General features: G+C 38.2%; 1 protein-coding gene across 7 annotated transcripts in view; it reads right to left on the bottom strand.

Annotated features, from left to right (window-relative positions):
* The window catches only part of AP3B1 (adaptor related protein complex 3 subunit beta 1), a 208541-nt gene that overhangs the window by 143865 nt on the left and 51340 nt on the right, over nt 1-13336 (bottom strand). For all 7 annotated transcript variants that reach the window (XM_059694255.1, XM_059694261.1, XM_059694257.1 and 4 more), the window contains one exon: nt 2662-2817. In XM_059694255.1, the coding sequence (XP_059550238.1) occupies nt 2662-2817 (156 nt within the window). The remainder of the gene's footprint in view (nt 1-2661; nt 2818-13336) is intronic.

Below are 13336 nucleotides of genomic sequence, written 5' to 3'. Positions count from 1 at the left end.
CTGAGCTCCACTCAAAGCAACGAAGTTTCAATTATAGAAGATAAATAAACCCCAGATACCTGCTTTCAGCCGGCCATGGCCATGGAGCTGGAGCGAGCAGGAGGCTGGGTTGCCCCTGGCAATGGAGGAAGCCAAGTTTCGCTCCTGCCCACCCTGGCTGGCTCTGAGCTCCACTCAAGGCTACAAAGTTTCAATTATAGAAGGTAAATAAATCCCAGAATAAAAAGAAAAAAAGGAAAGTCTGGGAGCTTCCATCACTGGGGGGCTTGGCCAGCCGGTAAACGGCCCTCAGCCACTCACCCAGACTGGCCAGGCACCCCAGTGGGGACCCCCTCCCTGAGGGGGAGTGACCAGCTGCAAACAGCCATCAGCCCCTCACCCAGGCTGGCCAGGCACCCCAGTGGGGACCCCCACCCTGATCCGGGACACCTTTCAGGGCAAACTAGCCGGCCCACACCCATGCACCAGGTCTCTATCCTATATACTAAAAGGGTAATATGCAATCTGACCCTAACAGCAGAACAACTGGGAATGACTGGTCACTATGACACACATTGACCACCAGGGGGCAGACACTCAATGCAGGAGCTTCCCCCTGGTGGTCAGTGCGCTCCCACAGCAGGAGCTCGGCTCAGCCACATGCCAGGCTGATGGCTGCCAGTACAGCGGTGGTGGTGGGAGCCTCTCCCGCCTCCTTAGCAGCGCTAAGGATGTCCGATTGCACCTTAGGCCTGTTCCCCACTGGCAAGTGGACATCCCCTGAGGGCTCCCGGGCTGCCAGAGGGATGTCTGATTGCCAGCTTAGGCCCAATCCCCCGGGGGGATAAATATAAATATATATACACACACACACACATACTGACTTCTGAAGGGTTATGAATAGATATTTTTTGTTTTTGCCTTATTCACAACTTTTACAAGAGACTTTTAAGAATTTGTTTCAGTTTGTTTATGCATATGTATATGTGTGTTTATGCTCATATGAATATATGTAAATAGTTTTACATAAAATTTACACTTTTCTTTTTGATGGGCAAGGGCCTTGTCAGTATTTGGTTCATTGGCTATAGCAGGTGCTCAGTAAATATTTGTTGCATGAACAAATGTTCTACAACTTGCTCTATGTTAATAAAGATATGTCTAATTTAAAAAAAGAAAGATTATATCTGTATATATAATCAAATAAGCAGGATAACAAATAACAAAACATACTGGAACAAAAAGTTAGCCACCTCTACTTGGTACACAACCAAATAAGCTTGGAAGCAGAACATACTGGGACAAAAAGTACAATCTACCTCTATATGTTTCACTATTCAAGAACTTTTTGATCAGTATTTGTACTACAAAATCAACTTCTAAGACAAAGTTAAATTAATAGTAGGCCAATTATAAAGTAGAGTTTTAGGTGGCAAGTAACAGCTGCTTCACAACCGTCTGGCCAAGCATATTTACAACATTAGTAAAAGAATAATTTTTTATTACTTTGCATGGTTATTTTATAATGATTCAGAAACTAAATTACTAAGTATAAGATAAAAACGTCTGCTAATTACTAACACATATATACAAAGCTCATATTCTAAATTCTCAAGCATCAAAAAACAAAATTCACATTAAATTCCTCATTTTCAAAGTTTTTGCTAATTCATAAGAATATTTTAATTGAAAAATTGTAATAAAATGTTTAACTTGAATCCATCAAGCCTTTAGCTATAACTTCCAGTCAATAAGCAATGCAGGTTATGGAAGAAAAAATTGAATAGCACTCTATATAGGAATCAATCAAATAAACACAGAAGAACATCCTGCAAGAATTGAGAGGTTTAAAAGGGATAACAAGCAAGTGAAATGTAGCAGATACTGGTTTAGATGAATCACTTATAAAAGATAATTTCAGATAAGTTGGTATTAAATGAGATGAAACTTTATTGAAATAGAAAGGTAGAGAGGACTAGAAAATAAACAGGTTAAAAATACTACACACAGTATGATTTCTATCTTGATTTAAAATATATATATGTATAGATGTGCATATATGATAATATATGTATATTTGTGCAGAAAAAAGATCTGGAAGAAAATGCATTAAGATATTGTGACAGTGAGTTCTTAGTGATGGGAACGTGATGTTTCTTTGTTTTTAGTTCTGCTAGTCTGCATTTTCTAATTTTCTATTGTGCATGTATATTCTAAAAATAAAGAATTATTTAAAATAAAAAGGTTAAAATAAATAAAAAATTAGGATATAGATACAGATTATTTTTAATAGTTATTTCTATCAGTTAAAATTTACTATGTATAAGGCATTATGTTAGGTACTTTTATCAAGTAAATACAAATACAGACTGATATCACATTATGTACCCACAACTACAAACTAGCAATAGAGAAACATATATAGTCTTCCAATCAGCTCAGAAACATCTTGAGCTCATATCTTAGGAAAAACCAATTAACAAAACCACAAAAAAGTAAATCAAGTCCAATAGGCATACAACTATCAAACCAAGTAATATCATCAAAACTTTTTTTATATAAAGAAATAAGCAAATGCTCCATTAGCACACTCAAATATAAAGACTTGTTTACTGAACTTACATACTTTTAGCCATAAAAAGAAATCTGTGAGAATTATTTCTTATAAGTATGTTAACATACCGCTGCATTTCTGCTCTGAAGCAAAGGTTTTGTATTCCGAATTAAAAGCCTATGGTCTGGATCCATAGTATAAGGCTTCTTTCTCTTGTCAGCCTTTTCTTTCTGTTCCTCATCCGACTCATAGAAATTCTTTTCGTTGTCCTCTAGACCATCATCCTATAGGAAAGAAATCCAATCCCATGTTTAGTTCAGACCATGAACAGCCCAAACATTGCAAAAAGAAAAATTTTTAAAACTTCTACAATAATGATAATATTTTACTGTACAACAAAACTGTTGAGGTGATTTCAAAATACTTGCTACTTATATAAAGGTCTTGATTTTTCTCATATTTTATAACACAGTAACTGTCCCTTAGTGCTATAGATGATACTTCTTTTAAATTATACAGGAAAACTAAACAATATTAAATCCCCATATAAATACCCATAGCTACCCAAAGGGAAAAATCTGACAATTAGATTCTAACAAAGCCTATAATATGAGACTACCTAAAACCTGAAAATTGTTTCTATAAATTACCAGCCACTCTGTAATTGATCAATTGGTCAGAAAAAAAGAGGATAATTTTTTGAACTGCAACACATAAAGGAAATCATAATAAAGCTTGCCAGGTTTACAACTAGTGATTAAGTAGGTCCCTATGTTGTCAAGAAAGACTCAGTTTGAGCTTTAGGTATATCCACAATAGTTGATTCTGTTTTTGTCCATTTTATTTGAAGTCTTTATTATCTTAGACAATAAAATCAGTCTACAGGCATTTAATCTTAAAAATAAACAAAAAAACACAAAAATAATATCTACCTGAATCAACTACTATTTAGAGGTAACTTCTGTTATCAAGTTTCTGAAACGTACTTTCTACTTCCGAGAGAATGAAGTAAATATACTGTTCCCTATTTTTCTCATGAGGTACAACCAGAAACCCAAGATATTATATATAGAACAAGCATTAGAAAAAGGAAAGGCAGAGAGCAGAAGAGTGAGTAGAGACCTCAGGACCCAAAGAATAACTATAGTGCGTTCCTTAGGCTTTCATTTTTTTTTTTAAATTAAATCTTTATTGTTCAGATTATTACAGTTGTTCCTCTTTTTTCCCCCATAGCTCCCCTCCACCCGTTTTCCACCCCACCCTCTGCCCTCACCCCACCCCCACTGTCCTCGTCCATAGGTGCATGATTTTTGTTCAGTCTCTTCCTGCATGCCCCACACCCCTTTCCCCCCCAAGAATAGTCAGTCCACTCCCTTTCAATGACCCTGATTCTATTATATTCACCAGTTTATTCTGTTCATCAGATTATTTATTCACTTGATTTTTAGATTTACTTGTTGATAGATGTGTATTTGTTGTTCATAATTTGTATCTTTACCATTTTCTTCTTCTTGCTCTTCTTAAAGGATACCTTTCAGCATTTCATATAATACTGGTTTAGTGGTGAACTCCTTTAGCTTTTTCTTATCTGTGAAGCTCTTTATCTGACCTTCAATTCTGAATGATAGCTTTGCTGGATAAAGTAATCTTGGTTGTAGGTTCTTGGCATTCATCACTTTGAATATTTCTTGCCACTCCCTTCTGGCCTGCAAAGTTTCTGTTGAGAAATCAGCTGACAGTTGTATGAGTACTCCCTTGTAGGTAACTGGCTTTCTCTTGCTGCTTTTAAGATTCTCTCTTTGTCTTTTGCTCTTGGCATTTTAATGATGATGTGTCTTGGTGTGGTCCTCTTTGGATTCCTTTTGTTTGGGGTTCTCTGTGCCTCCTAGACTTGTAAGTCTATTTCTTTGACCAGGTAGGGGAAGTTTTCTGTCATAATTTCCTCAAATAGGTTTTCAATATCTTGCCCTCTCTCATCTTCTGACACCCCCATAATTCGGGTGATGGTATGCTTGAAGCTGTCCCAGAGGCTCCTTACACTATCTTCGTATTTTTGGATTCTTTTTTCATTTTGCTTTTCCAGTTGAGTGTTTTTTGCTTCTTCGTATTTCAAATCTTTGACTTGCTTCTTGCGATCCTCTGGTCTGCTGTTGGGAGTCTGTATAATATTCTTTATTTCAGTCAGTGTATGCTTAATTTCTAGTTGGTCCTTTTTCATAACCTCGAGGGTCTCTCTAGATTTATTGAGTGTCTCACTCAATTTATCAGCAGTTTCTAGAAAATTCTTGAAAAACCTTAAAAGTGTGGTTTTGAACTCTATATCCAGTAGTTTGCTTTCCTCCATTTCTGTCATTTGTGTCCTGTTTCTTTGTCTCCACATTTTTTTATGCTTCACTATGTCGAGAGAGTGGCTTTCTGTACTAGGTGTCCTATAGGGCTCAGTGGCTCAGCCTCCCCAATTACCTGAGGACACGCTTGGTGCACCCCCTTGTGGGCTTTGTGCACAGTCTTGTTGTAGTTAAGTCTTGATTGTTGTAGGTAACACTGGGAGGAATTGACCTCCAGGCCAATTGGCTGTGAGAATCAGCTGTGTCTGCAGTGGGATAACTTCTGTGCTGGAGACACCCCTCCGGGGCAAGACTTGCTTCAGTGGGGTTTTGGTGCTCACTGAGTCTGCCCCCTGAGTGTGTCCTTTATGAATCCGAGGAGCTGCAATCTGGATGGTCCCACTCTGACCACCGGGCACACTGGCTCCTGGATCTCTAAGGAGGGGCTAATCTAGCCTCTTCCTGAGGCTATCCAGCAGGAGCCAGCTGTGAGGCAATGCAAGTTGCCCTGGGGCCTTGGGCCAGCTGCAGTTTGTTAGGTAATTATCAGATTGCAAAGGGCCAGGCCTTTCATATGCAAAAGCCTCCGTGGCTTCGGCAGGGCGAGGTCCCAGGGGATCTACAGGGCGGAGCGAGCAGTTATGGCTGCTCTCAGTCCTGCCTTCAGAGGCCCTGCTTCTCAGTGTCCCGGCAATCGCTGCAAGCACCCCCGAGAGAAAGCTGCCCTCGAGTTCTGATCAATGCCAGACAGTCCAGTTTCTCCCATATGAGTCTGGGTCCCCAGAGACTCACCTGGAACTGGAGCTCAGGGCTTGAGACTCCCTCCCGACTGAAAAAGACAACCGTGTCCTCAGCCGCCAACCCTCTCCGCATGCGCCTCTGTACCTCTGTATTTTACTTCTGCACCTCACCTCCTCTGAGTCTCGGTATGCTTTTCTCTTTCCTTCTAGTTGTAGAATTCCCACTCAGCCAGCCTTCCTGTGATTCTGGATGATGTCCGTTCTGTCTTTTAGTTGTATTTTTGAAGTGGTTGTGTGAGGTAGCAATCTCCTGTGTTTACCTATGCCGCCATCTTGGTTTGGCTCTAGGATTTTTTTTTATCTCATATTTAAGATTAGGTGCTAGAGAAGCAGGTAACCCAGAAACACCAATAAGCACAGATTTAAAAAACAAAATAAAACAAAACACTTCCAAAAGTCTGCCCTATGTTGCCAAAGGACCAAGAAAGGGAAGGTCTAGCAAGAAAACAACTTTTTAATAAAATAACTGCTCTATTGCAGCCAACACTATAGAAAATACCATGGTCCCATACCTATCCTCATCCAGGAAGGATAAAAGGGAGAGAGTAGACTTCTACCCTCACCAGACTGTAATGATACCCCAATCATCCCACTGTGGTGGTATCAGAAAAGGACAAGACATCACTGAGACTTTAATTCTCACCAGGAGTTAAGTGAGGCAGCCCAACGGTTCAGTGGGGACCAAGTGGGGAGCTTGGACATTCAAGCTCACCTATAATTAAGGAGGTGACCTTATACCTCCTCACAAAGCTAATGCAAAAGGGATGCTTACTGGACACTCAGAACCTGCAGCACCCAGTAGTAACAAGGACATACCACTCTGTGGTGTTAGTGGAGGATACATGTATACAGAAATGATGCACTTCTATTCCTCACAGACAAAAAGCTATCAGGGAAGTATTAGTGGGGAGCCAGAAATCACACATTCACTCACAGTGACATTAATAACTACAACCTCTGTGACAACCAATGGAGGCTGAGAGGAGAACCTAAACTTTACCATGACCTGGCAATAATAACAAGGTATTTACCTCAGTTTGAATAAGATCAAGAATTTCATAATACCCACAATTTCCATGTTCAATCAAAAGTCGCTCTTCATTCCAAGAGCCCAGCAGATCTCAAACTGGATGAAAAAAGATAACCAGTAAATCCCAACATCTGAGAAGTGGGGTGCTGCTATAATAAATACCTAAAAATGTTGAAATGGCTTTAAAACTGGGTAATGGGTAGAAGCTAGAACAATTTTGATTTGCATGTTTAAAAAAACCAAGATTGCTTTGAAGAGACTGTTGGTAGGAATATGGATGTTAAAGTTGATTCTCATGAGGTCTCAGATGGAAATGAGGAAAATGTTACTAGAAACTGGAGGAAAGGCAATCCATGTTATAAGGTGGCAAAGAATTTGGCTGAACTATGTTCTAGTGTTTTGTGAAAACTGTAAGTTAAACGTGATGGATTTGAATATTTAGCCGAGGAGATTTCTAAGCAAAGGGTTGAAGGGTCAGCCTGCTTTCACCTTGTTACTTACTGTAAAATGATAAAGATAAATTAAAAAAATTTAAGCAAAAGTTAGCCAGAACTTGAAGATTTAGAAATTTCTCAGCCTATCTTTTTGGCAAAAATCAATAAAAAGTCTTCAGAAAAGAATGCCAAGGGTATGTCTAGAAAATCATTTGATAAAAGAGATCATGGGTACGACTCATGGGTTTAATAGAGATGGAATTTTACTTGCAGAAACACTGCCAATTGGACTAAATAGGAGAGACAGGACAAAATAAAGGAGGGCTGTCAGACTTCTGAGATTCCACAGGACAGGACAGTGTGAGGACACAGAGAGAAGACATCTATAAGCCAAGGAGAGAGGCCTCAGGAGAAATCAAATTCGCAAACACCTTGATACTGGACTTCCAGCCTCTAAAATGATAAGAAATGGATTTCTGTTGATTGAGCCACCTAGTCTGTGGTATTTTGTTATGGCAGCTCTAGAAAACTAATACAGGTATCAACAGACTATTCACCAAAGAGATATACAAATGGCAAAAAAAAAAAAATCCCACCAGCAAATATGAAAAAATAATCAACTTCATTAGCTATTAGGGAAATGCAAATGAAAACCAGAGCAAGATATCACCACACACCTATCAGAATGGTTCCATTTAAATTTTAAAAATAGTGACAGACCAAATGACGGTGAGGACATAGAAGAAAGTGATCACTCATACATGGCTGGTAAGAATGCAAAAGGTTACAGTCACTCTGGCAGGTGGGCAATTTCTGACAGAACTAAACCTATAATCACTGTATATCCCAGTAATTGCACTCTTGGGCATTTATCACTTGGAAATGGAAATTTATTCTCATACAAAAACCTGCACGCAAAATATTCATAGCAGCTTTATTCTTATTAGCCAAAATGGAAACAACCCAGATGTCCTTCAATGGATGAATGGTTAAACAACTGGTTAAACATCTATGCCATGGAATACCACTCATAAATAAAAAAACGTATTACTGATACACACAACTCTGATGAACCTCCAGAGAAGTATGCTGAAAGAAAAAAATTAATCCTAAAAGGTTACATATAATTCCATTGATATAATGTTTCTGAAATGGCAACATTATAGAGATTGAGAAACAATTAGTGGTTGCTGGGGATTAAGGGTTGCAGGGTTAAGCACGGGGAAGAAAGTGGGTTTAGTTATAAAATGGCACCATAAAGAATTCTTATGATGGCGATGTTCTGAATCTTGACTGTATCAATATTCTGGTTGTAATTATAGTTTTCCAAGATGCTCCCATTAGAGGAAAATGAGTAATGTTATACAGATATCTCTGTATTATCAACACTAATAAAAGAGAAAAATGGTAAAATTGGTGTACGAGCTACCCTTTTCATTGGCTAATCAGGGCTATATACAAATTAACTGCAAACTAAGATTGGCAGTTAACTGCCAACAAGATGGCGGTTAATTTGCATATGTAGGCACAATGCAGGGAGGCGAAAGGGAAAGCAGGAAGAAGCCCCCTGCCACTGACAGTGATCGGAAACCCAGGGGGGAGCTAAGAGCTGGGGGGCAGGGCAAAGGCGGCCCTGGGGCTGCCTTTGCCCTGCCCACCAGCCATGATTGGAGAATCAGGTGCCTTTTCCGCCCTGGCCAGTGATAGCAGGAAGTAGGGGTGGAGCCAGCGATGGGAGCTGGGCACGGTCGAAGCTGACAGTCCCGGGAGCTAGGGGTCCCTTGCCTGGGCCTAAAGCGGAGCCCACGATCGCGGGGCCGCTGCAGCTGCGGGTCCCCGCTGCCCGAGCCGGACGCCTCAGCCAGAGGCGTCAGGCCTGGGCAAGGGGCCGATCCTACGATTGGAGGGTGATGGGGGTCAACGCCAGAGGGCTCCCAGTATGTGAGAGGGGGCAGGCTGAGCTGAGGGACACTCCCCCCAACACACACCCAGTGCATGAATTTCGTGCACCGGGCCCCTAGTCCTATATAATAAAAGCCTAATATGCTAAGTGTCTGGTAGTCCAGTCATTCGTTCAACCAATCAAAGAGTAATATGCTAATGATATGCTAAGGTCGCTCAACCGCTCGCTATGACGTGCACTGACCACTAGGGGACAGTCAGTCAACCAGTCGCTATGACATGCACTGAGCACCAGGGAACAGACGCTCTGACCGGTAGGTTAGCTTGCTGCTGAGGTCCGGCCGATCAGGACTGAGAGAGACAAGCCAGCACACCCTGGAGTCCTCCCGCAGTCCCTCCCCGGCCCTGTGCACCAGTGGGGTCCCTCAACTTGGCCTCTGCTCTCTCGCAATCCAGGACCCCTCAGGGGATGTCAGAGAGCCAGTTTTGGCCAGATCCCGCAGACCCCACTGGTGCACGAATTTGTACACCGGGCCTCTAGTTTCTTATAACTGTATATAAATCTACAGTTATCTAAAATAAAAAGTTTTAATAAATAAAACTAAGGGAAAAATTAGTAAATCACATAAAATCTATTTGTACATATTTATTATTATAACAATAAAAGAAATTATCTAAGCCCTGGCCTGGTGACTCAGTTGGTTGGAGCATTGTCCTGTATACCAAAATTCCCAGTCAGGGCACATACCTACGTTGTGGATTCAGTCCCCGGTTGGGGTGCTTACAGAGGCGACCAATCGATGTTTCTCTCTCACAATGATGTTTCTCTCTTTCTGTGTCTGTGTGTGTCTCTCTCTCCTTTCCTGACGCTTAAAAAAAATCAATGAAAACATACCCTTGCATAAGTATTAAAAAAAAAAAAGAAATTATCTAAAATGTCATACTTTAGATTGCTTGTTGTTGGTTGTTGGTTTTTTTAATATTACGTTGTATGAGTTCTTTATATATTTTGGATAGCCCTTTTATCACATGTATATTTGTAAATATCTTCTCCCATTCAGTAGGTTAGGGCTTCAATGAATAGGTTTCAGGAGATACAAACATTCAGTTCATATATACCACAGCAATATATTGGTAGAACATCTGACACTGGGTTAGATGTCCCTGACAAGACCACAGTAGGTAGGTGATGAGCATGATCACAATCACTTAGTTAAAATAGCTATTCAATATGAATAGCATACCTTATGAGAGAAATACATTCAGTAGAAAAATGTCATATGTAATAAAAATTTAAATTTAATAATTTTTGCAAAGAAAAATGAAAGAAAAAATCTCTTTCCTCCCAAATTGGGTCTATATAAAAAAAAACCACCCAAGGATATGAATACTGGCTTGGAGATTTTTTTTTTCCTTTTGTGAGGTAACTGCTATGCTCTTCACTTTACATGTTTTATACCATAGCCCAGTGACCACTATACCACACAGGTAGAAGTGTGGGTTTGAGGACCATTGAACACTGAATCTCCCTCAATACATCACAATTACAGAAACACCTGTGCCCAGTAACTTTGTGTTGAGCCACTATGAAAATTCAGTGTTCAATTGCCCACAACACTTCTCATTTCTTATGACTATATGTTCAGCTCCAGAATATAAAAAACACGTTTTCTGAATGCAGGAGTTTTCAAATTTTTGTAACTGAGAAATCTGGATGACCTACAAAAGGCATTTTTCCAAATTTCTCTGAAATAAAATATACTCATGTTGAATTTAAGCCTAAAGGTTCCAAGGCATCAGAATAAAGGGTCCCAATTATATGAAAAATAACTAATCTCTACCTAAAGATGGAAAATAATTGCTTTTTGTTGAGCAGAATGCATTTTAGAGTGGTTCTCATTCAATCAGAGAGTTTAAACTTTATGAGTTATACCTCATGAACTTACAGTTTCAGTCCTCACTAATGGAATAGCTTGATTGTATTAACACTCTGATTTTAGGAGCCAACAACATAAGTTAAAGAAAATCCAATAAAAAATAAATAGATCCTGAGGCATAAAAGCATGGAACAGATTGTGGAATCTCAGAGGGAAGGTGGAGGTGGGTGGGTGGGAAGAGATCAACCAAAGGACTTGCATGCATATATGCATAACCCATGGACACAGACAATAGGCTGAAGGCCTGGGGGGGGGGGGGAGAGTAAGGGGCACAGTTAATGGGGGTGGGGGAAAATGAGATATATAATACTTTCAACAACAAAAATTTAATTTAAAAAAATGTACACAATAGCAATAGTCTCATTAAAAGTATCAACCAAAAGACTTGTATGCATGCATATAAGCATAACCAATGGAAACAAGACACTGGGGGGTAGGGGAGGCTGGGGGAAGGTCAAGGGGGAAAAAATGGAGATAAATGTACTACTCTTTGTAATATTTTAAGCAATAAAAAAATACTCAGTAAAAAAAATAAAAATAAATAAAATTAAAAAGTGTATGAATAAAAAAGGTAATTATTTAAAATAAATAAGAACATAAATAATAAGGAATCTTCAAAATGAATGCTTCATAACTAATAGAGGCTTCATTTCAATATCATCAGCACATGGTCCATAGTTTCACATTAAACTGTACACTGAACGCTTCATGAATAGTTGCCTGAAAGAGTGCACAAAAACTTTTTATTCACATTGTAAAGCATGATTCTACCATAATTCTTCACTATTTCGGTTTTTAAAAGTTCCACAGAACAGTAAGATTAAAAAACAGTCCACTAGCAAGAGACAAAGAAAAATTTACAATAAAAAATTTAACCAATAAAGTTAAAATTCAACAAAAAAAATCATCTCTAACACTTAGATCCTTTAAAACAGGACCTAAATGTGGAGTTTTGAACTCTTTCCCAAAGTGCCTTTGTATTTTCAAAGAACTGCTAATCAAGAACTATGTACAATATATGAATTTTGTGTTCTGATGAGTTCATATTATATACCTATCCCTAAAAAACTTAAGAAACTTATTTTAAAAATACTTTAAACAAAATTCCAAACTTGGAACTTTCTTACACTTACAAAGGGTTTTATCACTGAAGTACTAATACATTGAGAGAAATAAATGTAGATGAATCACTCCAAATTTCAAAAGGCATACATACTGCCACCAGAAATATATTTTGGGTTCATATGCAAAAAGAACTGTGAAGTTATACAGTTTTAAGTTCCAAATTAATAAAGTATTTTGATATTTCTCACAAAACTGTCATCTCCTTGAGAAAGTTCAACTTTAATGAGATAGATTAATAAAATTAGAAACATTCCTGTCAGACCCAATGCCGGAGTTTTATTTCAGTTTATAATTAATGCCACTAAAAGCTTGTTTTTTTTAATCACTTTTAAAATTTACTTGATGTTTTATAGCACTTTTTAAAGTCCATTACTTCTACAAAAACAACTTTAGTCTTAGAGATTTATACTTATGCTTCAAATATTCTCCCATAATAGCCTGAATGACACAAAGAAAATATTAAAGTAATTTTATGTCCTTGAAAATTATACAAACTTGACCTAGAATAAAAAAAACAACCCACTAGCACTGCAAAGAGTAAGGTAAATTTAAGAAAATAAAAATGCAAATATGCATTTTAGCAGTCTCTTGAATTTATTAACCTAAAAGGTTTAATTTCCATTTTCCTGCATCAGCTTTATTTATAAAATGTCGTGCCCTATAAATACGCTGTTATTTTCTATAGTCAAGCACCCTCTTAACAAATCTTCTCATTAATATGTAAATTTAAAGTCAATCGGTCTTCTCCCTGACAGTCCCATGAATTCCTAGTGCTCTGTATAATCGGCTTTGACTTGGCATCCACTATTTATCATCAAAGATGTCAGTTAGAAAAATTATAGAAAATGCACTGCAATTGATATGACTGAAATCTACTTTGTCAACACTTAATTGTTCCTCAATTCATACATTTACATATAAACAGCCTAAATACTGATCTATAATGATGCAAATAAACTAAATTAAAAACCTCTTTTGCCTCTGAAGAAGCCTATTTGTATATGATGTGTTCATTTGAGAACTTAATGACAAATGCATGTACATAAGCTCATCTCAAAAAGTATTTCCACTAATTTTTAATTCCTCAAAAAAGAATTGTGCTACCTTTCAAGCCCATAAACACAATTCTTTTAAACACTGTTTTAAAGAATTCAATGAGAAATATTACCTCTATTTGTGAAAAGCAAATTTAATTATGGTTGTTAGCTAATTGTGATCTGAGTATTATGGATTGGGGACTTCAATATT

The sequence above is a fragment of the Myotis daubentonii genome, chromosome 4 (genome assembly GCF_963259705.1).
Source record: "Myotis daubentonii chromosome 4, mMyoDau2.1, whole genome shotgun sequence".
Classification (NCBI taxonomy): domain Eukaryota; kingdom Metazoa; phylum Chordata; class Mammalia; order Chiroptera; family Vespertilionidae; genus Myotis; species Myotis daubentonii.
Note: the sequence above shows the minus strand (reverse complement) of the source record. Positions and strands in the feature narration are given on the sequence as shown.